At 38.4% G+C, this 22,326-nt stretch overlaps 1 protein-coding gene across 1 annotated transcript in view; it reads right to left on the bottom strand.

The window, feature by feature from the left end:
• DOK7 (docking protein 7) overlaps positions 1–22,326 on the bottom strand; it is a 67,347-nt gene that overhangs the window by 15,258 nt on the left and 29,763 nt on the right. The window contains 1 exon segment of the mRNA XM_075148638.1: positions 20,170–21,044. Coding sequence (XP_075004739.1) covers positions 20,170–21,044 — 875 coding nt within the window.

Here is a 22,326-nt window from a genome sequence, read left to right as displayed (position 1 = left end):
GATTCATTAATCTGCACAGCCTTGCTGTCATTCAGGGATGAGCTTGATGCATGAAACTAGATAGCAAGTTAGAAAAATATTTTTAACTCTCTTTCCATAAATGCATGACACATCAGAATATCCTAAATTACGGCAAAAACATGGATAGAAATAAAGTATAGAAAGCAGAAAACCTTAAAGGAGAGTGAAAGCTCTTTGAAGAAAGAACGGCATTTTGGTTCTTTGTTTATACATAACCTCCCAGAGAGGAGTCCTCTTTCATCATTACAGATGTTACAAGCAACAGTAATGCGAGAAACAAAGAATAAACTGAATATCTTTATAGTGATTCATTTTCTTCTCACCTTATAGCAAAGTTGTTATTTGAAAAATACCATACGCTCCTACTTGTTAAACAGCTCTCCTCCCCCTGTAAATTCAAGTTATAACTACTTGATTTACTTGCAAATTAAGTTTTGTTGTTTTTCCCTCCTCTCAGTGTTGCACAAGTATAGCACTTCTGCAAGAATGAGGATTAAAAAGTCGGCAATGCCAAACTGCCAGCAACATTTCAGTCGCAGAAACTTTTTTTGGGTGATGTGCTGCTTAATGCAAGTTAAAATCAATCAGCGGGGCTTTCTGACCTCTGAATGTGAGTGAAAATTCAAACCATCATTTGCCTTTTATTCTGTGCATCATATATGACATGAAAATAACTGAAAAATTAAAGAGAGGTCATTTTGTTAACATAGGTACAGTTTGTTCAAACAATGGAATCTTATTTCATGCCTGGAGCTTCTAGTCACTCTTATAAAATAAATTCTAGAAAGTTTTTCATAAAAATTACAAACTAGGTAAGATGAGAAAATTGATAAAGGCCAGACAGATAATATCAAATAAATATACTTTTGAAGTCATTATTAGAAGATTAGATTATACTTGACAAAGAAAGATGCAAAAAGGCAAACAGAAATTAGATGTGTGAAATTAATCAGATGTGGGACACATAAAATATCATTGAAATTATAGTGAATAGATGAAAGACAACAAAGAATCAGATGTGATTAGATAAAAAAATGAGTCTGAGATAATAACAAATATAAAACCAATCTTTTGTTATCAAGTGATTTTTCCAGACTGTAAGATTGTTGTCTTCATTTCCATTTCAATATATCATATTCTATTATTTCTGCAACTCTGAGGCCTCCTGCTGCAATTCTTTGTAAGAGAGAGACTTCACTAACTTACAGCGGTTACCACTAAGGCAACTCAGTAGAAAGAACAGTATCAGAGACTTAAAAGCTATCTTTTTTAATTCTACAAAACTCAGACAAAACATGCTTTTGTCTGTAGGAGAAATTTTTTGAATTATTATAGCATAATGTACAAATGTAAATGCATGGGTTTCAAATGCAAAGTATAATACATATCTCAACCTACCATACGATTACACCAAAGAAGAAAAGGGGTAAGTGACCTCACTCAAATAATATGGTTTTGTTGTGTTTGCTATGAAATTCAGACAATAACTAACAATGTGAGTATCTAAATCCTGCATATCTGATAATATTACTCATAAATATAAGTTAAATATCTTTCTAATGTAGATTCTTTTATCTATGACCCAAGGGCTGAGCGCTGAAGTATGTGATGCATGGTTGTCAGTTCAAACAACCTCACCACTACAACACCCACAGTAAACAGATATGTACCACTTATATATCACACATCATGAACTACATGTCCAGGGCTATTTTAACTCCGGTAGTGATCTGGCTGCTGTCAGATGACATTCATTTTTTATGTTCTGCTTCCAAATATCTTGGGTAGGGTTCAACGATAGATGTTAGGAGAACCCACTAGTTTGATACGCTGGATCATTATTCATAGATTAGCTCTGTTGCCCTAAACAGCTAAACAGATTTGGCATTTATTTCTGTGTGTGCAAATAACCATCATAGTACATAGTCCTTTTTACAATCAAAATGGAATTATTTCCTCCCCTCCCGCATATCTTTGGTATATCTTTGTCTTTCTCTCCCCCTACCTTTTTTTTTTCCTTTAAAGTTTCATTTGATTTTACTTAAAGTTTCATTCACTTTAAATTTCATGAAATAAATGATTTACCAGATCAGTTCTCATTTTAAAAAAATACCAGACACAAACACTGTCCCATATAAAGAGCAGTATGCCTACCTTTCTCTATATACTCAAATCACTTTCCATGGACTACATAGCCGATCCTGCTCCGCTGCTGCTAACAGGAGTTTTAGTCTTTGGACACAAGATCAGCCCCAAAGTCCAGATCTTCCAGCATAAGCTCCAAAACAAGGAGCAAAGATTACTGTACTGCACAATGTCCTATTGTTGGAAGAAGTTTGACAGATTTATAGTGACAAGAGGCATCACAACTGCTTTGTAAGTTCATCTCTGTGGTGTAAAAAAGGAGCCAGGATCTTATGAGTCAGATGGACAGAAAAAAATGAAGGAAAATACTGTCTTAAGACTAATCCCTCCCATTACTGGCTGTAAGGGTAGAAACTGACAGATAGCTGTTCCATATAAAACATGTATTTTCAAAGAACCAAAACATTCTTGTTTCATATTTTTCCTCCTAAAAAGGAGGAAACCACACTTCCAAGAAAAAGTAGATCAGCTTCTGTAGATTGTAATGCTGAGCTGGGCTCCATCATCACTGGCAAGAGGAATGAAATGCCATTTGCCTGATAACTGTCAACATTTCAGACACACCTCATCAGTCACAGCTTATGTCATTCCCTTTGTGTATCTTTAGAAATAAAGCTTTTCTTTCAGTTCATCTAAGTTTGGCAGCTTTTTATAGCTCCATTATTCTGAACCTAGTAAGAGTTAGAGTTCTCAGCACAGGAAAGACATGGACCTGTTGGAGCGGATCCAGAGGAGGGCCACAAAATGGTCAGGGGGATGGAACAGCTCTCCTATGAGGACAGGCTGAGAGAGTTGGGGTTGTTCAGCCTGGAGAAGAGAAGGTTCCGGGAAGACCTTATTGTGGCTGGTCAATACTTAAAGGGGGCTTATAAGAAAGACGGGGACAGACTTTTTAGTAGGGCCTGTAGCGACAGGACAAGGGGGAATGGATTTAAACTAAAAGAGGGTAGATTTAGACTAACTATAAGGAAGACATGTTTTACAGTGAGGGTGGTGAAGCACTGGAACAGGTTGCCCAGAGAGGTGGTAGATGCCCCATCCCTGGAAACGTTCAAGGTCAGGTTGGACGGAGCTCTGAGCAACCTGATCTAGTTGAAGATGTCCCTGCCCACGGCAGGGGGGTCGGACTAGATGAACTTTAAAGGCCCCTTCCAACCCAAACTATTCTATGATTCTATGACTATGATTTTTAGGTGTCATTTGCTTTGGTCTAAGCATGGTATGAAGTTTTGCCTCAGTCCGTGTCCTCAGACTGGAAGAAGAAAGGCTCAACATAAATGAGAGGCTCCCAGATTCTTCTTGTTATGAAAGAGGAATTCATACTCAACAGTAATAGAAGCAACTATTTGCACTGTGAGATTTTTTTTTCAGCACATACCAAAAATGCACTCATAATCAGAGAGGATGGATTGCAACATTGGTCAGCTGCTTAATTTTCATGGAGAATATGATCTAGATTTTTTCTCCTCTCCCTTCCTTTATTTTAAAGCTATTGTGCAGTATCAAGACCATGCAAAACATCCAGTTTTTCAAGAGAAAACCATCAAAATCATGACTCAGAATCCAGAGGGTGGTCCCTGAAAAGCGGAAACTGTGAAGCAGACTTCTCTAACAATGAACAAACACTCTCCTGCCTGCTGTATATAGCTGGTGGCCCTTCATCACCATCCCTCTGACTGCTTCACGTAGTTTGTATGTAGAGGGAGGCAGCAAATTACAGTTACATTATATAGTTTATGAGAATAGTATCTTGAACTGTCAGCAACTTCACAAAGGAGCAAAGGACACAGGGAGAAATTCTGAATGAAGATTTTGAAATTAGCATCACAAAAATAGAAAAGTGTCAATTGTTTTTAGAAAATGGAAAAGAAAAAGTCCTGAATATGTCCGAAGTTCTGCAAAGCTCAGATATTTCAGCAAAAAGAAACCAATCCCTAATGAAAGTGACAGTTAAGGTACTTTCCTCATGAGGATTAAAAGACTATGACTTATTCTTGGAGCAAATCACCAGAAAACTTTAAAGCTGGAATGCCTCCACAGGAAAAAAAGAGTTCCCAGGAAAGGTCAATAAACACAGACACATGGAGCAAACTTTACAGGTCATCTGCTGTGATGGGCTGTTTCACAATGCCCAGCACTTGATCAGGTTCTGAACAAAAGATACAAAATTATTTTCACTCTACGATCCTTCACAGCAACTCCAAATGAAACAGAAACTCCTGTCCATGGCACGCTTAAGGTGCAGGGCTCCAATTTCAGCCACAAACTTCTGATTACTCAGCTTCATCTGTCACAAGCCAACTCTCGGCTTACAGAAAGATTGCTGAAGTCAGTTCAGAAACATCTCAGTTTGCTCAGCCAAGCCCAAACATCGGCTATTTTCTGAAGCATGAAGCTGGCAATTTCAGTGGCACTGGCAAGCTATGCTCCGTGTCACATTAAAATACGCCTCCTAAAACCTGTGGGATAATCACAGTTCAGCTCATCTACAAGTTACAGGTGTTGTTTAAACAACAAGAGATGAGGAAGAATGAAAAGTATTGTTTCATTCTAGTCCAGATCTGTGTACCCATCTTCTCTCTCTCATGTGTTTACAGAGGAACTCTTTAGTTGTGATTTTGATATGCTGCTGTTGAGAGGGGCTTTCTGCTTCTTGCTGTGGGCTTCCCAGCCGCCCGCAGCCACGAGCCGTTTGTCACCCAATCCAGAATATGACCATTGGCATCAGAATATGACCATTAGCTTCTAAAATGACACGCCTTTCCTTTAGCATACTCTGAAACTGTCCACTCAAAGAAGAGAAAGAGAAGCGGGCTGAGTCCTCTGTTACAGCTACCACAAAAGCCAGTACCTGGATGCAGCTGCCCAGCCTCCACCCTGAGATAAAAGCCATCTCCAGCCGCCAGCAACAGCCCTGAAATTCAGGTGGTAGAAGTCTCGGTTGCAATGCTGAAGGGTCAAATTTCAAGCTCTGCTACTGATAATATATGAGCATGGGAAGCTGACACAGCAACAAGGAACATGATTTGCTCTTGTCTTTTGCTTTTCAAAAACAGGCCTAGAATTACTACATACCGAAGAGTCACACTAGGAGTGTGCTGAACAACTGGACTGTAATGCAATTACATGGTCACATACCATTTTTTCCACGGGACATATGCCTCATTCACTGCACGAGAGGGACACATGTGTGGGTAAAATCAAGATGGCATGAGCAACTGTAAATCTGTCAATTCCTTAACAGTGAGGGGCTTAACTTTTCAACCTAAATAACCTCCTTTTAACATCACACGCATCTCTCATTATGTACAAAAGTATTCAGATAGACTTCTAGAGGAAACAGCTATGCAATTCCATCTAATACATATAAAATAACTGGTGTAGACACATCAGTGAAGGCACTACTACAAGTCAACATTGCATACTTCTGGGCTAGACGAAAAAACAAGTCAAGAGCACGTACAGCTGCCCCAAAGCAATAACACTCATCCCAAGTAGATAGCAAAGTCTGAAGGCACACAACACCAAACCATCATAAACTGTCCTAACATCAATATCAGCTAGACAGCTTATGATTACAGAGAAATGCCCAAAACCACAAGAACTTAAGAAATATACATAAAATAAAGACACTCTGCCACCTCGCTTAAATACAAATTTTGGGTTTGTCTTACAATTTTTTGTACTAATTTCATAAGGTTTGAGTTTCTCATGGTTCTTCAAAAAAATTGGTATGATGTTCCAGATCAAAAAAAATTACTAAATACTTTTGTGAATTTGAGAGTCTGTCCTCCTTAAGCACAGGTAAAAATCAGATGCGGTGGTTTCTATACAGGTAGAAGTACTTCATTATTTCATGGAGTTTTTGTAAGGACAGGTACAGTGACAAGCTGCAAAGAGAGATACTGCGGTAGCAAACCCTCTAAGTACATCTATATAAGCAACACAAATGAAAAGGTGGACACTAACGGTTATGAATATTACTGAACAGATGAACTCATCTAAGCTTCCTGACAGACCTCACAGCACAAAGACATTGGGTATGATCAGAACATTTTTCACTCCCAGTTCATGATACAGGAGGACTTTCATAGCAGGAACCATGACTGGGCTGAAGAATTCAGCCAGCCAGAAGAAATAGCTAAGCCAGACATAGCAAATTTCCTCTGAGACAAATTTAATTCAATGTGTTTGATAAACATGGCCAGAATTGGTGCAGAAATTAGAAGGCAGGAACCAAAAACAATTCTTCATGAAAAATGAAAACACCATATGCAAATGTATTAGGGTATAGTCATCAAACATGACAACTGGGGCATAGCATCTCCTGATTTCAGAGCATGGAACCCTGAACAAATACACCTGTGAATTGATGCTGCATACATAATAACACTTATTAACATCAGCCTTCACTGCCTATCCTTCACTAGGTGTATCTCGTAACAATCATTCTGCCATTCAGGACATGAAAGATTCCTTACAAAATTGCCATTAAAATAAACCATCAAATATACTCAGATCAGAAATAATAACTTCTTTTTCTCCAACTGTGAGATTTCTCTTCAGAAATATTCAGGTCTAAGATCCACAGCAGATACCCCTGATATAATCTGAAGTTCAGCGTATCATATATTCTTAGGGCCAAAATAAAGACAGCCAATTCTTTCAGGTAATAAGAATCAGCTACATTGTCCCTCCTGACTCCTCAGTTGAGCTGTCATGATTTACAGTAGCAGATGATCTGTTCTGGAATTTTATGAGAAGAAACAATTTTTAATTTAAACGTAAGGCACCCAGCAGATTTTCTAATCCAAGATAGTGTTGTCAACTTTTTAGATATGTTTTCATAGCAACATTACATTCCCTTTTCCCCTTCTCAGAGCCTTGTTTAGCTAGGTTTACCTCTCCTAAGGTACATAGAGAAACTCCAGCTGTAAGGCTTAAGCAAGAGTTCAAACACAAATTTGTCCTGACTGTTGAAGGTTGAAGGTTCAGCAGTGCACCTACAGCATTGCTTAACCATTCACATTTTCACAGGTGAACACGAGTGCTGTCATTCAGCATGCAGCTGAATAGTAGCGTATACAGTAGCTTTAGCCATGCAAAAAGACAGGATGTGTTTCTCTTTGAAAAGTGGTAAGACCGTTATGAATAGACAGATGTTTATGAACAATAAAAATCAACATTAACTATAATAGGTTATATATTTGTATTCTTATAGAAAGACAGTAAAATTGCAGGCATCTGTGCCTACAGCTGTATTTTAACATGAAAAGAGGATTAAACTGAATTCAGTTCTGATAACTGAGGAGAAAACGTCTTTCCTATTTATGCCAAAAAGTCTTTTTCTCCTTCTTTTTCTTTTTCTTTTTTTAAATAGGAACTGGCACTTCTAAAGTCCTATCAAGTGCAATGGAAACAAAGTAATGTACACAAAGTCAAAGAGGCTTCAACTCCTTGTATTCTGGTTCATATTCTATATATTCCAATTTCCAACAGGGGGTAGCATTACACTACTACAAGAACATTTGATATTTAAAATACACTCAGTTTCCCCACATTTGCTAGTCTGAGCTTCCTTGTACAACAGATCTGTTAATTTCCACTCATTCTGCACCAAATGAAAACCACTCAAGGCAGCAAAACTACCGTACCACTGAAAATAAGGCTCAGATGGGGCCCAAACAGGTATGAGTAACAGCAGACTTGACTCTGCTGTGCAGATAATAAGCAGTGTGGTGTTGTCATCTCATTCTTCTTGCTCAGCATGTAAAAGAAACAGGAGAGGCAAAGTGCACATAGATTGGATGCAACACCTCACATAATCCATTTCTTTTGTATTTTAAAGTTCACAAGACGAACCGTGCCACCACTGAGCATCTCAGTACTGCAGAAATACCTGTGAAATCAGGAGGGCTTGACAAATGGAAAGTGTTGTTCTACATTTTGTTAGAATAGCACACACCAGTAGAAACAACAGAGTTCTGCTGCAGCAGGGGCATTAGCCCATTTCAAGACTTGAAAAGTCAATACAAATGTACTGTTTAGCAGGAAGCTTGCAGAGATTGAAAGTAAATGAAAAGGACAATCATTAACATATATACATATGCACACATGTACTCACAAAGGGCTTCAGATATCCTTGCTCTCTTGATTAGCAAAGGAGTGATTTATGGCAAATTTACATGAGAAGAGACATGTAAGACAAAAGGTCCAATAATCCATTTCTTGACACTGAGACATTCCTTCTCTGATGAGGAAAGGGAATGAGCTTCAACCAAGCTCAATAAGAAATATTATAGACTTTTCAATGAAAAATAGCTCTTATGCCACTGTACTGAGAAGTATCCTAACTTATCATAACTATTCTTGTCAAAAAGCTTCTGATTAAGGGAAAATTAATTCCACCAATTATACAAAATTGCATAAAGTATCCCCTTTTACTCAAGTTTTCTGCTTGCAACAAGACTTTAAATATAAGACATCTATTCATGAAGGGATTTTTTTTTTTTTTGCAAATAAAGAGTTTAACTACAACTCTACAGCTACAGTGACAAACAGTAAATAGAGAAGGGCTCAAATGTGAAAATATTTCAAAAGCTGGCAAAGTGAAATCTCAGATGTTAGAGACAAATTAAACCTACCTCTACAAATTCTTAGAGATGGAGAAAGTTTATATTAAGCTGTAATTACCATTTTGAAACGTTCACCTAACGACTGCCCTAAGAAAAGTCTGTTCCTTCTTCCACTTCTCCCAAAGAGTGTTGTTCCACAGTGAGAGCTTAGCTTGTGCTTGCACTAAAAATACACTTGTAGCCGATGGAGCTATGCCAATTTACATTAGACTAGTTATTTGATTCCTTCCTTCCAGCCCATTCCACATAAAGACATGAAGAAAAGAATCCTTGTTATAACCTGTGCGTCCTGCTCCACACACAGAGAGAACTAGAGTGGGCTTAATTATGAGCCTATGAAGAATAAAAATGAAAGCCTTGCAATATCATCTTTGCATTCATTTTCCTTCTTTTTCAACCTCACATTTACAGCTAAAGTTAGTCAGCTTCTCCCAGAAAAAAATTATTGACAAGATAATCAATGATCATCATTAGAAAGAAATGGATGGAACTAGAAGGACAAATAAGGGAGAGAAAGCTCAAAATAGTAAGATTAAGACAAGTATTTTCCTTTATCCCCAACCCATCACTGAAATTATGGTTTGTCAAAGGTAATGAAACTATAATTAAGCTGCACAGCTTCAAAGGATATAGATACTTAACCATGCATGGGGGCTGCTCACACGCTTCTCCTATATTGGAGAACACTTCTATAAATTATTAGGTATAATTATTTCTGTAGTTTTCCAAAGCTTTCTATAGCAGTTATCTCCATAGCACGTGCATTCTGCTTGACTTTGTGTCTCAAGGAATGAGATGAATTGGCAAAGTTCATCTGGAAATGTTTTCCTAGTGCTACAGAGGACTCAAGTATACAGTTACTAGCCCTGATATAGCCCACTTAACACTTCTCTGTCCTTGTAATAAACCAGATCTGGAAAAGGTTTATATTTCCTTAATATTTTCCGGGCTCAAATTTCTTGTACATTCAAAATTGCTTCCAATCAGCATTGAATTAGCAGAGGATTCCACAGAATCCAGACTCCTGCAGAGGATGTGGCTAGGGGAGAGGGAATACAGCCAGAGTTCATGTCCCACTGATTCCCAGCTGTTGAAACAGTCATTTCAGTTGATTGACAGCTGGCTGCTGCAGTTTATACTGCAAATAGCCCAATATCCTCATGTGACAAGACTTAGGAGCACAAAGTCAACTTTAAAGCCCCTTTTCCATCTAGTCTTTGGACTTGTGTGGGATTGAACTTCTTCAGAGAAAGTCTCGAGGACTGCTGTCTTTCATCTACCCTGCTTTAGGAAAGGAAACATGGAAATACATAAAAGATAATGCCAAGGAAGACATACAAGCAGAGCTTGTATGCAGTAAAGGCACTTTACTGCAGCCTAGAATCTGTATGTATGACTCTGGTATTCACTCACCCCATCCTGGCTGTCATTTATCACACGGATCACATTAACAGTCATTTGTTTTGATCTTAACATCCCCATCTCATCCAAGGAAGCTCAGCCTAACTTTTACATACACACACAAAAATTACATGTTACAGACATATTGAAGCATCAAACTTCACTGGAGCTAAAGGAGAGGGGATGGAAAAGCAACAGTACCTCCACATAACATTTTTCCTCACACATCTGTCCTACACCCATGGGTTGAATTACTCCCTGAAGCAAGTTAGAGTTTTTCAAGGGACCCTTCAACCGTCAGTATGTTACTACGCTAGCAAGGATGGCCAGAATGCAGGGAAGTCCTTCCCTCCACAATTTAGGAATGGAACAGAAAAGGCTGTATGTAACTAGTAAAAAGTGGGGTAAAGAGCATTTTTTACACTATAAAAAAGATTTGCTCAGTTGCTCAGGCACAGTAGCTTTAACGTTTCATTGTGATACCGTGGTTCTGACCCAGAGTTCCTACACTTCGAGCTGAGTTTAGCCAGCACCAAAGAAACTCAACAGTAAGTATCTACTTTCTTAAGATGGGACAATTAACTAGCTGAAATACTTAACTGCAGATCCTCTGACAGCTTGAACTGCTCCAGAAGTTCCCTGGGGTCATCTGCTCTCACACCTCTTACTGGGGAAGAGCTCAGAGTTTTACCTAATCCCTATTCAGGCAAAACGGCTTTTGACTTTAAAAAAAAAAAAAATTAAAGAAAAAAATCATTGCATCAAAAAAATTTGCAAAATTAGATTTGATGCAATATGCCTCTCCATAAGAATTTAAGAACAGAATACATGAAGAAAACATAATACAATTATGTTTTTCTTTTCTTCCTCTGTTGTTACAACTTGGCTTCAACTTTGGTCATATCCTCAAGCATGTTCTTGGTATCTTCTAAATGCTAAAAAATTGCTCAATCCTCCGGCTAATCCCATGCTTAGAAAGAACTGCTTTTCAACTGCCATGTCCTCAGTTATAGACTTTCTGAATCCACTGAGTGTAAAGGTTCCTGCATTAATAACAACTTCGCAGCAACTCTGCAGTTCTTGAAAGACACCATTCTTCAATCTCAATTTCACACAAAAATAATTTCTGTTGAAATAACGTATTCAGTGCCACTGCTCTGTGATCTTTCATTAAATAGAAAATGGCTTTGAACTCTTTGTTGAAGTTATAAAAATTAGTGATAGACTTCCCAGCATTTAAAAAAAAAATAATCGTAGAGCAGCTGCTCCATCCTGGCAGGTTGATTTTCTTCTTTAGTAACTCTTATTAATGAGTTGCTTTTCTGTCCACAGTTCACTTGAAAGGCAAACAACTTTTTCTCTCTCTCACTGCAGCCTGGAAAACATCATATTTAATATAATCTTTAGCACTTGGATAGAATTGTCCATATACAAAGTACTGTAGAAACACCATCCCATCAAACCTGACAATAGCTTTGGGAAGTAAACATTATCCAGATACAGATATTATACCACTAGGTAGACTGAGCTAAGCTGGTCAGAGCCACAAGAATAAAACCATAATACAAAATTCCTACATCAGTCCAAATCTCAAGCTTCTTACCTCTCTTGCACACCCTGGGATTCCCCTCCGATTTAAAGTGAGACATTGTCCAAAACACCATCATCTGCACTTTGCCAATCACAAACTCCTACCAGAAGTTTGCATTAGACATCTAGCTTTATAGCTTTATAGCACAGCATGCGGGTTTGTAAAAGGCATCCAACACTAAGCCAGGCAGGGCAAGAACATCAAAGTTTAGTATGGATTCCTTCTGTATTTCCTGAGGTCCAGAGCAATCAATGCCATTCTTCTAGTCTCTGCTATGTGGACTTTCTTTTCTTCTCTAGACATCTTCCCTAGCATTTCAGCAGAAGCAGCATTCATAACTACAGATAATAAAGCAATATATAAAATCGCAAGGCAACTTTAAAACAGTGCATCCTGAGAAGAGTTTGGCAGGCTTTTCTATACCAGAACGGCTTGCCCACATTTTCTAACCCTCCTGCCTATGGGAAGTATTCATTCTGTTTGGAACACATAAATATTCTTCAGTGATTCATTCCTCAAATTGATTTCAGTGTGTTTTTTTCTGGCGCAGGTAATAAACAATTTCCTCTTCAGGGGATTGTTGCCACACCTGCCGTTTTCTTGCTAACAAATGCCAAAATCCCATTACTCGTACGAAGATGATGTTACCGTATTATTAAACTTTACTAAGTCAATATTAGAAAACCTTATTTGCTCTTTATGAACCAAGTAATACAACTCAGTATAGGGTTGCACAGTTATATTAGAAACAGTAAGAATTTGCCTATGTCACAACCTCTACACAACTGATATCTTAAGGATCTAATCCTGATTAGATTAGTCCATATGGGGTATTATCAGCCAGACTGACAGTATTTCCATACATATCTTGAAGTAATAAGCATACTGGGCATGTTGAATTACCAAAACTAATTCCACTCATGTGTCTTGTCATGGGTTGTGGACAAATTTAAGCACAGTTTGTTGGAACACATTTCATCTTCTAATTTGCATACTTCCAGTTTTAAGTGGCTCTGTCAGAATAGGTCGGTAGGAAAGGTCACACCCCTACTGAGCGTCTATTTTCAATCCTCTCATCTGCTCACAGTCAGCTGCTGTCAACCCTCCAGACATCCCATCCAAATGATTGCTATCCTACTGACACTCACCAATTCATTCTGAGGCACGCAATTACTTTGATATCAGTGATTGTTAATCAAAACAGAATATTTTCTGCATGGCCTTCTTTAACCCATGATCTTAAAAATATAATGTTGGTAGAGATTACAAACATTTTGCAGAAATGCAAGACAAGGAATTGAGGTTTTTTTAAGGTAACTCTGTTTATGATCTTGCAGAAGGAGATGAACCACATGGGAATCAAACCTAGGAATCTTAATCCAGGGCTGCCACTGGAGTTACTTGCTTCCCTCTGAGTTCAGCTCAAGGTAATCCATGCTTTCCTAATCTCTCTTCGTGGTTTCATTCTCTGCAGGTGAATTCTACTTTCTCCCTTTTAGAAAATGAAGATAGAAAGTGTCTGCTAACACTTTATAGGATTCTGTACAATTTTTACAGAAAGAAATGGATTTCTATTTAGAAAAAAAGAAGATAGGAAAAAACCCTTTTTTGGGGATTTTTGACCCCATTTTGACCACGTTCCAAGTGATCTGATGAGTCTCTTTACAACTGGATCAAAAACAAAATCACCACAAACCCTACGTTCCAAAGGGAGTAATTTTTTCCAGCGTTCATTGTCAGACTCCTCCTCTTTCAAAACATTTCCTTCTCTCTCTTCAGAAAAGCTATTGTTCGCAACACAAGAAGCAGCAGCCATCAGTTGTAGTAATAATAAAAGTGCTATTATCCAGCTTGATTGTATTTAGGGGAGGAAGTAGATTTTTCCATTTGTTCATTCTGATGGGTATAAAAGGTCAATACCATGGTTTATCAATATCTTCACTGGCTCTCTGACAGAAAAGCAATCCAGCAACATTTCTATTTAGTACAGAAGAATTAATTCTGCTGAGCAATGTTGTCTACATTGCCTAATATAGGAAAGATGCTCTCTTCTCTTGACATTATTATCATTAAACTTACCAGTGCTTCTGTGGCAGGCACTTCTTTTCCCATTACAGACCTTGGGCTATCTGTTCCACTTAGTGCCTGATCCCAAGAAGTGCTGAGAGCTTAATTCTTATTCTGAATTCAGAACCTTTAGTCTTAGCACAAATGCTGTGGGGATTCTTTCACGATAGATGGAGAGTATCTTCAGTATTATTTTTTAGATAAAGAGGTAAGGCAACCTCCTACAGTGCCGAAAGCAAGTCAGATCTGCACAGTTCTGGTGGCGTTGGCATGTCTTGTATTTTACTGTGATGTCTCAAATCCAAAGTCATACCCATTAAGTGACCTCGCCCAAGCAAAGCTTTGGAAGAGCTGGGTGACTTATATGAGCCCTTACCAGCAACAACAAAGTAAAAGGAAGCTGGGTCTCTTCTTGATTACTTGGTATTGAAGCCTATTGCCAAGAAGCATTATAATATTGTACAAAATAACAGCGGTAAACTGAGAAGGAAAAAAAAAATCTTCCTTCCCCTGTGAACTGCTGATAAGCAACATCTCAACACAGTGCATAACCAGATCAAGTAAGAGGATGGGAGTTAACACTGTGATAGACTTGGGGTTGGGGTCCTGGCCAAAACTATAAAAAGAAAAACAAAACAAATCAAGCTCTAAGCCTGACACTACACCCACCTCTTCTATGCCCCTTTCCTCTGCCAGTTTCAACTGGAGAACATACTTTTGCTCCAGTCTTTGATTTGCAGAGTGCTGTGTGCTTTTGTCAGCACAACCAGCTCCAGAAATAACTGCATTTCATTGTCAAGGACAGCAATGATCATGGATTTCTTCTATTTCAGAAAGATGATGTGGGGAAATTGGTGTTTTTAAAGATGCCTTTGAATCCCAAACTTATTGTAAAAATTTCAGAGCCTTTTACAATAACTGTAATGTAAGTAAAATGCCAGATTGCCAAATCATTGTCAAGTGCAGTCACCTCACTTAGTACCACATGTATCACCACCCATCACTTAGTGGTGATACATGTTATGGAAGATGCACCTCACTGCAGGTTAATGTATCACAGTCAGGACTTGAAGAAAAACAACTGGAATTAAATCTTAAAAAAGAAGAAGGCACAAATGCAAGTTTTCTAATTCATGCCAAAAGCCAATAATACCCAGAATCAATAGTCATCAAAGCATACGAGAGCCTCACAAACACACTGTCACTCAGGTCAATACTACTGACGACTGACTTCCAGATTTCTCTGAGGTGCAAACTGTTCCCGTTATAGTTTTGACAGTGTGTGTTGCCTAGCTGCCCAGAGGTCTGAGATTAGAGCAGAAATACAAGTAGAAACAATCATGTAGAAGATGACAAATGCATCCTTCTCAAGAATTTAGTCAGCCTGTAGCTTTTTTGAAGGTGGGAGGAAGCATAAAATGTTACAGCATCACACATCAATAATGTAAAAAAAAAAAAAAATCTTTGAAAAGACATGTAAAAGGTGTGTAATTACGAATAATCGTGTTCCTATACTTTCAGAGAAAGCAGGGAAATAAACACACTACAAGATAAACACGTAAGGTGTTCAGTCTTATGGGGAAAGAGGTAATGGCTCCAACAGAAAAAAAATAGCTACATTAAAGTTGTATATAACAATATGTTGTGATTTCTTTAGTATCTATTTTAATAGTACATTAGAAAAGTACCTGATTAAAAGCCAAAAAAAATTAAAACATTCTCAGTTACATGGATGTGGCAATGTAGTCTGCAGCCACTATTTCTCGAATCTCACTACACAAGTCTACACCTTATAGGCCTTCTCTTTTACCACTTTCAAAAGCAGCATCTACAATGAAAGAAGACACACCAGCTAAATCCAGGGTTAAGGGTTTTCTACAGGAGGAAGTCCAAGGCTATATTCCCAACCCAGTTGCAGGATGTTCATGACCTTGGTTAAATCACTCCAGGCAAGACCACAAAACAGACCTCAGTGCAAGATGCTCTTTAAAGTTCAAGCCCCTTCACATCAGCCTTGCTTCTCTCTCTGATTAGTCTCTCCCTGGTCTACAATGCACAATGGAAACACAGATATTCACAGTAGCTCTAGATCTACCCAGAGACTCTGCACTGCACAAAAGGCTGCATGTGATTAACAAGCCCTGCAGGGACATGGTGCTGCATGATTAAATATACGGCGTAAAGTGCCTGCTCAAGGATCACAGTACGGACATGCACATGCCTTCCCTTGAAGTTGTAATGCAAAATAAAGCAGTTTCTACAGAACAGACTAAGAGAGGTAAATTTCCTATCAGCTAATCAAAGCAACTCCCCACTTAAACCGAGATCCACATCCCCCCAAGGCAGGTACCAGATCTCCCCATATTGTGTAGGGAAGGGTTCTCAACCACTCAGCGCTGTGGATCCTCCTACGTGACAAAACCCCTAGTGTCTTTTGTGCTTCGTGACCACAGCATTCCCGTATTTCCACTTACTACAGATATGCTGGGAGATTCAAAGTTTGAGGCATACAGTTACTGTGGTAGCAGGAACTATACAAATACCTCACAGAGGATTTGGGTAGACCAGCTCCTAATTTGGGACCATTGTCTCCAAGGAGGTTTTGGTATTTTTAAATGATCAACTAAAGTGCTGAATACCAATACAGGATTGATGATAACAGCCACAAACAAACTGACACTTTCTTTTCTCCCCTGTCATGGCAAGTTAACTACCAAAGCAGTAATCAAGCCTATATTTCTACATACATAAGAACTCCCACTGACATAAATATGAGTTTAGGGTGAGCTAGACATACATAAAAGTCATTCCTACTAATAGGCACATTTCGAGCTGTCAACAGTGATTTGAGTATAACACTAAATAGTGTGAAGAGACAGCCATAATCATTCCATATTAATTCAACTTGCAACAAGATGAAGGTCAGGGGACAAAAAGCAAAGCAAAACTAAAACCAGTACTTGTCAGATGGAAAAGGACAAAACCAGTTGGAAAATAATTTTATTTTTCAGACTTCTAAGAAAATTTACAAACAATGGTGGTGTAAAAAAAAGACACCCTATAAAAAAGGTTGACATCATTTCTCAAACTATAGCATCAAATGAAGTTACAGAGCAACAAGCGTACAGTGAAATTCTATTAATCAAATTAGTATTAGCTAAGTAGTTGAAAATGTAATAAATAAAGTCTAGTAATAAATCTCTACAGCTTACTCAGAAATCCCATAACAATCCAACATTCTGAGCTTAAAATATACTTACAATACACAAAGAATTCATCTCTGCAATCATCTATAGCACTGAAATCACCTAGGCAAAAATTACATAGCAAAGGCACACCTTGTGAAGTTTGTAGAGAAGGACATCTTGAGCACACTACAATAACATACAACAGAAAGCAAAACACCCTGCATGCTTGCTTATTAATCCCCAATGTCTAATATGAAATACAATATAGAAATAATAGAAGCAATATTTAGTGTCTTTCTTCATGCTGGTTCTATTCTTCATCCAGAGTGAAATAGAAAGGCTTCCTTGCCCTATTTTCTGTTTGAACCTTGGCACTTTCCCAGGGTATGTTCTCCCTATGTTCATCATCATTCTTGTCATTAGTGGAGCAGGTGGTTCTTAACCAAGTCAATCCCAATCATGAACGCCACCATGCCTTCCACATATGCATATCTTCATCCTGCAGCCTGCCTCCAACTCTTCACATGCTGAACTCCAACACACACAGACAACATGCCCAAATCTAACCTCATTTTGCCAAAGTTTCCATACAGGGCAGAAAACAAACCAATGCTTATAGCCTTTATTACTGCTGGAGACTTTCCTCTACTCAAGTCACTCGCTCACTTTAAATAGGCATTTAAAAACCATCAACACAATTTAATTAACAGCTTAACTTGAAATTGCAAAGGAACTCCAAACGCTGGCACACTAAAGCCTTTTAAACATGAATTTGAATAGACGTGAAAACCTGGTGTCTTCATTAATCCATAAATCAACTCCTCCTGGCCCTAACTGCATCTTACACATATTCTGTTCAGAGCACAAGGAATAAGAATTATTTTTTAGTAACAGCATATGGATTTGTGCTTTCACTGTATTCATCGTGAGAAAAGCCAAAGATGGTGTCCATTAAATACTGCTGAAATAACTCATCTTGACAGTTCAGGACAATGTATCAAAAGGTTATTTTTTCTTTCAAAAGTAAAAACAAACCCATGAATCATTCCATATAATAAGACTTCTTTCCCGACTGCTTACAAATGGGTAGAAAAAAAAAGATAAGAAGCAGATGTGCATATCTCATGCTAAAACAGGAGTTAGTAAGAGTGTTTTCTCACTAAGTTTGTTTAAATATTGACAATTCCTGAAATTCTTGCCAACTGATATTATTAGGGCAACTAGAAACACCATGAAACCTGACAGCACTTTGCAATAAAAGATGTGGGTGTGTATGTTGTTGGGGTCAACAGGCAGTTAAAGAAGGAGTGACATAATTTAGCCTTTAATGGCTTTGAAGATATACAATGGAATACTCACTTTCAGCTTCCCGTCTGCCACAGATGTCCAGGGTAAACTTTGATAAATTCTTGTCTAAACTGACAATTCAGATCACCCAGAAACATGTGAGCTAACCGTACCTTAACTAATTCTTTCCTCGCTGCCTATAACAAAACCATCTTGGAGCTTTCTGATACCAGAGCAGAGCCCTTCTAGGAATCAGTCTTGTGCATTTTTCCCAACTTCTCTCTAACTACAGGCAGCAGACAGAGGAAGCCAGCAGCAGATACACTGCTCTGCGCCCTGCTGCCTGAATCTCAGGCCCTTGCATCCAGCCAAGCTTTCAGAATTAGGCTAGAGAGCTAGTGAGGGCCTTTGGTGCTGATGGCTGGCAAGGATGGTCTTGGAAGAACACTGATCCTAACAATCAGTGTAGACACAACCTTAGCCTGTCACACCAGTGCCTCCCTACCTCCCAAATGCTGCAAGTAGATGACAAAGTAACCTCCAAGGTGCTGTTACAGAGGCTACACAAGCACCTCAGGCAGACACCATTTTCTAGTTTTCAGACACGTGAAGGTAGTCAATGATGCAAATGCATTAAATACCTCCTGAGAAAAAAATAATCCCTCAAGTTTATAATATTTTAGTTTTTCTTTCATCAATTACTATACAGTCAAGCCCTTTTCATAGCAGTGATTTATGTAATCCTACATGCTCAATTAAAATGTACATACTTCAGTGGCAATACTTTATTCCTCAAACAAAAGTCTCTTCTGCTGAATCCCTACTTCACACATCTCTTAATTTGAGCGCTCCCTCTAACCTTCCCAGCCTTTCAACAGCACACCAACACAAACAGCTTTACTTTCTTCTAGATTAGCAAACACACTCACCAAAGAGGTCTTCTCCAGAATAGGTAAAACCAGAAATATTTTCTCCATGCAATGTACAACTAATGTACAAAGCTTACTGCCACAAAAAGCCAAGAATTCAGCAGTGTTCAAAAAGAACTTATGGGAATATCAGCCATAGTAACAGATACTGGCAAATGTGTTTAGAGAGGCACATGAATCTCCATGCTTCAGGTTTTAAGTCTTTATGGGACTGGTGATCAAAAATATCTTTTCCTGCAAATACACTGTCCTGGTAGTACAGCACCAATGAGTTTTTGTACACCTCCCCTAAAGTATCTGTCACTGGCCAGTTATAATTCTTGGATTAGTTGATCTGCTATGGATTGCCATGCTAACTTGACTATCTTCTCTCTCCCCAGTGAGAAGCTTTGCTAATCTGGCTTCTTGTGCAAGACATGCTCAAACTACAATGATAAAGAAAAGAAAAACATCAATAAAATAAAAAATATGTACTGTGGTCACCTAAAGAGCAGCACATACTATTTGGCCTCCCTTCTTTCTTCTTTTAAAATACCAGCAGTAAAACAGATCAATGTCCTTCATGCTAAATTACTATTATATGACAAATTCAGCCCTCTCATGTGCCTATAAAGCTTCTGTCTCTGTCACTGTGAGCCACTCACATACAATCCAAAAGCAAAATTGGCCTATTTAAAAGTAATGACTGATGGCCTATATTGTTCAACGTTTTCTTGATCAGGCACAGATTTTGAGGAAACTGTGTGCTAAGCCTCTCAACTTGAGCATAAACAACATGAAAGTTATTACCAATTCAAATTGTAAAGGAAATAATAGTATTTATGACTTGCAACTTAAGTCATTTTAAATTAACCATGCTATATTAACTAAGGCTTGTTAGCATCTGCTCAGTGTTAGGTATTTACCTTTAGTCCACCACAGATTGGACAAGCTGAAAAAAGAGCTCTTGTCATCCCAAGGTGGGGGCTACATGTGTCATAGGGGTCAGCTGAGGCCCCACTAGGTGGTGACAACTCACTACTTTTGGAGTCTGACACCTGTCCTTGTGGTTTTGTGTCTGACCACCTCGAAACAAAATCCACATATGTCTCATCACTTGAGTCCTTGCTGCTTTCTGCGAGTAAGGATGAAGGTCTCCCTTTGTCCTGGCTGTGCTCGGGTACCCTGCGTGCTTCCAAGTGTGGTAGTAGCAGTTTTGGGTCACTAGCACCTTGAGGTGACAGGGCCTGGTCCTTGGGTAGCATGGAATCTGCACTCTTCGGTTGCACATCTTTAGAAGCTGCCTGTAACAAACTCCTGGGTATATCATAAATATGTCTGAGAGAGCTGGGAACCTGATACTCTGATCCCGCACCTCTTTGGGGCTCACTGTGAGGACAAGTACATAAATTCTGATCCGAAGGAAAGTTCAATGGCAAGCTTAGCAATGATCCAAACTCATCACCATGGCAAATGTCCAAGCTCCCAGCATAGGAAGAGAAGCTTCCAGAGTAAGAGGAGTGACTACCAGTAGCTATTCCACTGTCAGAAGAACTCTGACGACCTATTTCCTGTAGCTGTCTGGATCGGAGGGGCTTTGGAGGCGGTTTTGTGGTGCCACGTGCCCCTTCTGGAAGGGTCTTTTCTTCCCCAAGATGAATGCCCTTTGCAGCTGCCAGTCCATGACTCTCTTGAGAAGTGCTGGCTGAAGACTGTTCAGGCCAAATTGTCAATCTGCTCCCAACACTAACATCCGAGTGGCTGGTATCTGAAGACGAGCTTGAAAGACTTCTATCGTCTCCTAGAAAAGAAGAAAACACATCAACCTATGCTTAAAACACAATGAACAGACTGAAGCATGGCAAATATGTACAAACAGAAAGGATCCTGAGATTCCATCTGTTTTTTCTAAGGGGAACTTCTGTCAGAAAGCCAGAATTCCTGAAATAATTCCTATCCTCCTGGGAAAAATAAAATGCAAATAGTATGTTATCTTGCCATAACCCTACCACATTATGGAACATAATGCATTCAGGGCTAAATTTTTAGAGTTTATGCACCAAGTTCTCCCCTTTTCAACCATATTTTACTTCCGTACAATTAATTGGTTTTATTTTAGATATTCCTATCTTATATCACAGGGAATAGTCACAAAGTCCCATGCTCAGAATAGCTGAGGATGCTCTGAAGAAAACCTTGTTACTGTAACCCAAAGCCGTGTAGGACATTTTCATGTTTCTATTTGATCTGAATCAACCAAATGATTATCTTATTTGTACTTTTCTTCTATTTAAATCTTATCTGAATGACATCAAAGTCATGAATGTTAAAGAGATCACAAAAATAAAATCAAACTTAAGACTGTCCTGTTATCTCCTCTGAGCTCTCCTACACTGTACTGCTCCATAATATCCATACCAAAATGCAACCATATATCACTGTAACAAAGAAAAATGAGAATACTAGTATTATAAAAATGTTTACGTATCTATATACAAAAAGATCTTCCATGATTCATTTATGCACATATTGCAAGAATTTTTTTTTCTCACTGTTACTTGCAAGAACACTTTTACAGTAACAGGTAACTACTGCCATCTAAGACAGAAGATGGAAGAAAAAAATTAAACATTGGCATGAAAGGGCATAAGGACAAAACACAAACATCACACAAACACATACACAAAAACAAACAAAAAACCCCACTTTCTTGTAACAGCATAGAAGTCCACAATGTTATTTCCTTTCTTCTTAATAAAACCAAAGGCTGACATTTTGTAGGTATTAATTTTATTAAATTATTTATTAATTACCTAAATTAATTTTAGGATCATTTTGTAGGTCTTAATTTTAATTAATTTTATTAATTTTAAACCTTGGGCAATAAGTTGCCAGATGCGATACAAAGAGGAAGGGTCCACTGCAAATTGTGACCTGAGCTTCTGGTTTACTAGGCTATTTCTATTCTCAGGTGTTGACAAAAAAGTTTAGAACAATTCTCTTGCTCTTCATGGAGTAATTCTTGATATATACTATCACAAAATAGCAAAGTTTATCCCATGAAATCTAATCCTTTCTTTTTC

This window comes from Calonectris borealis, chromosome 4 (assembly GCF_964195595.1).
Source record: "Calonectris borealis chromosome 4, bCalBor7.hap1.2, whole genome shotgun sequence".
Taxonomy (NCBI): Eukaryota; Metazoa; Chordata; class Aves; order Procellariiformes; family Procellariidae; genus Calonectris; species Calonectris borealis.
Note: the sequence above shows the minus strand (reverse complement) of the source record. Positions and strands in the feature narration are given on the sequence as shown.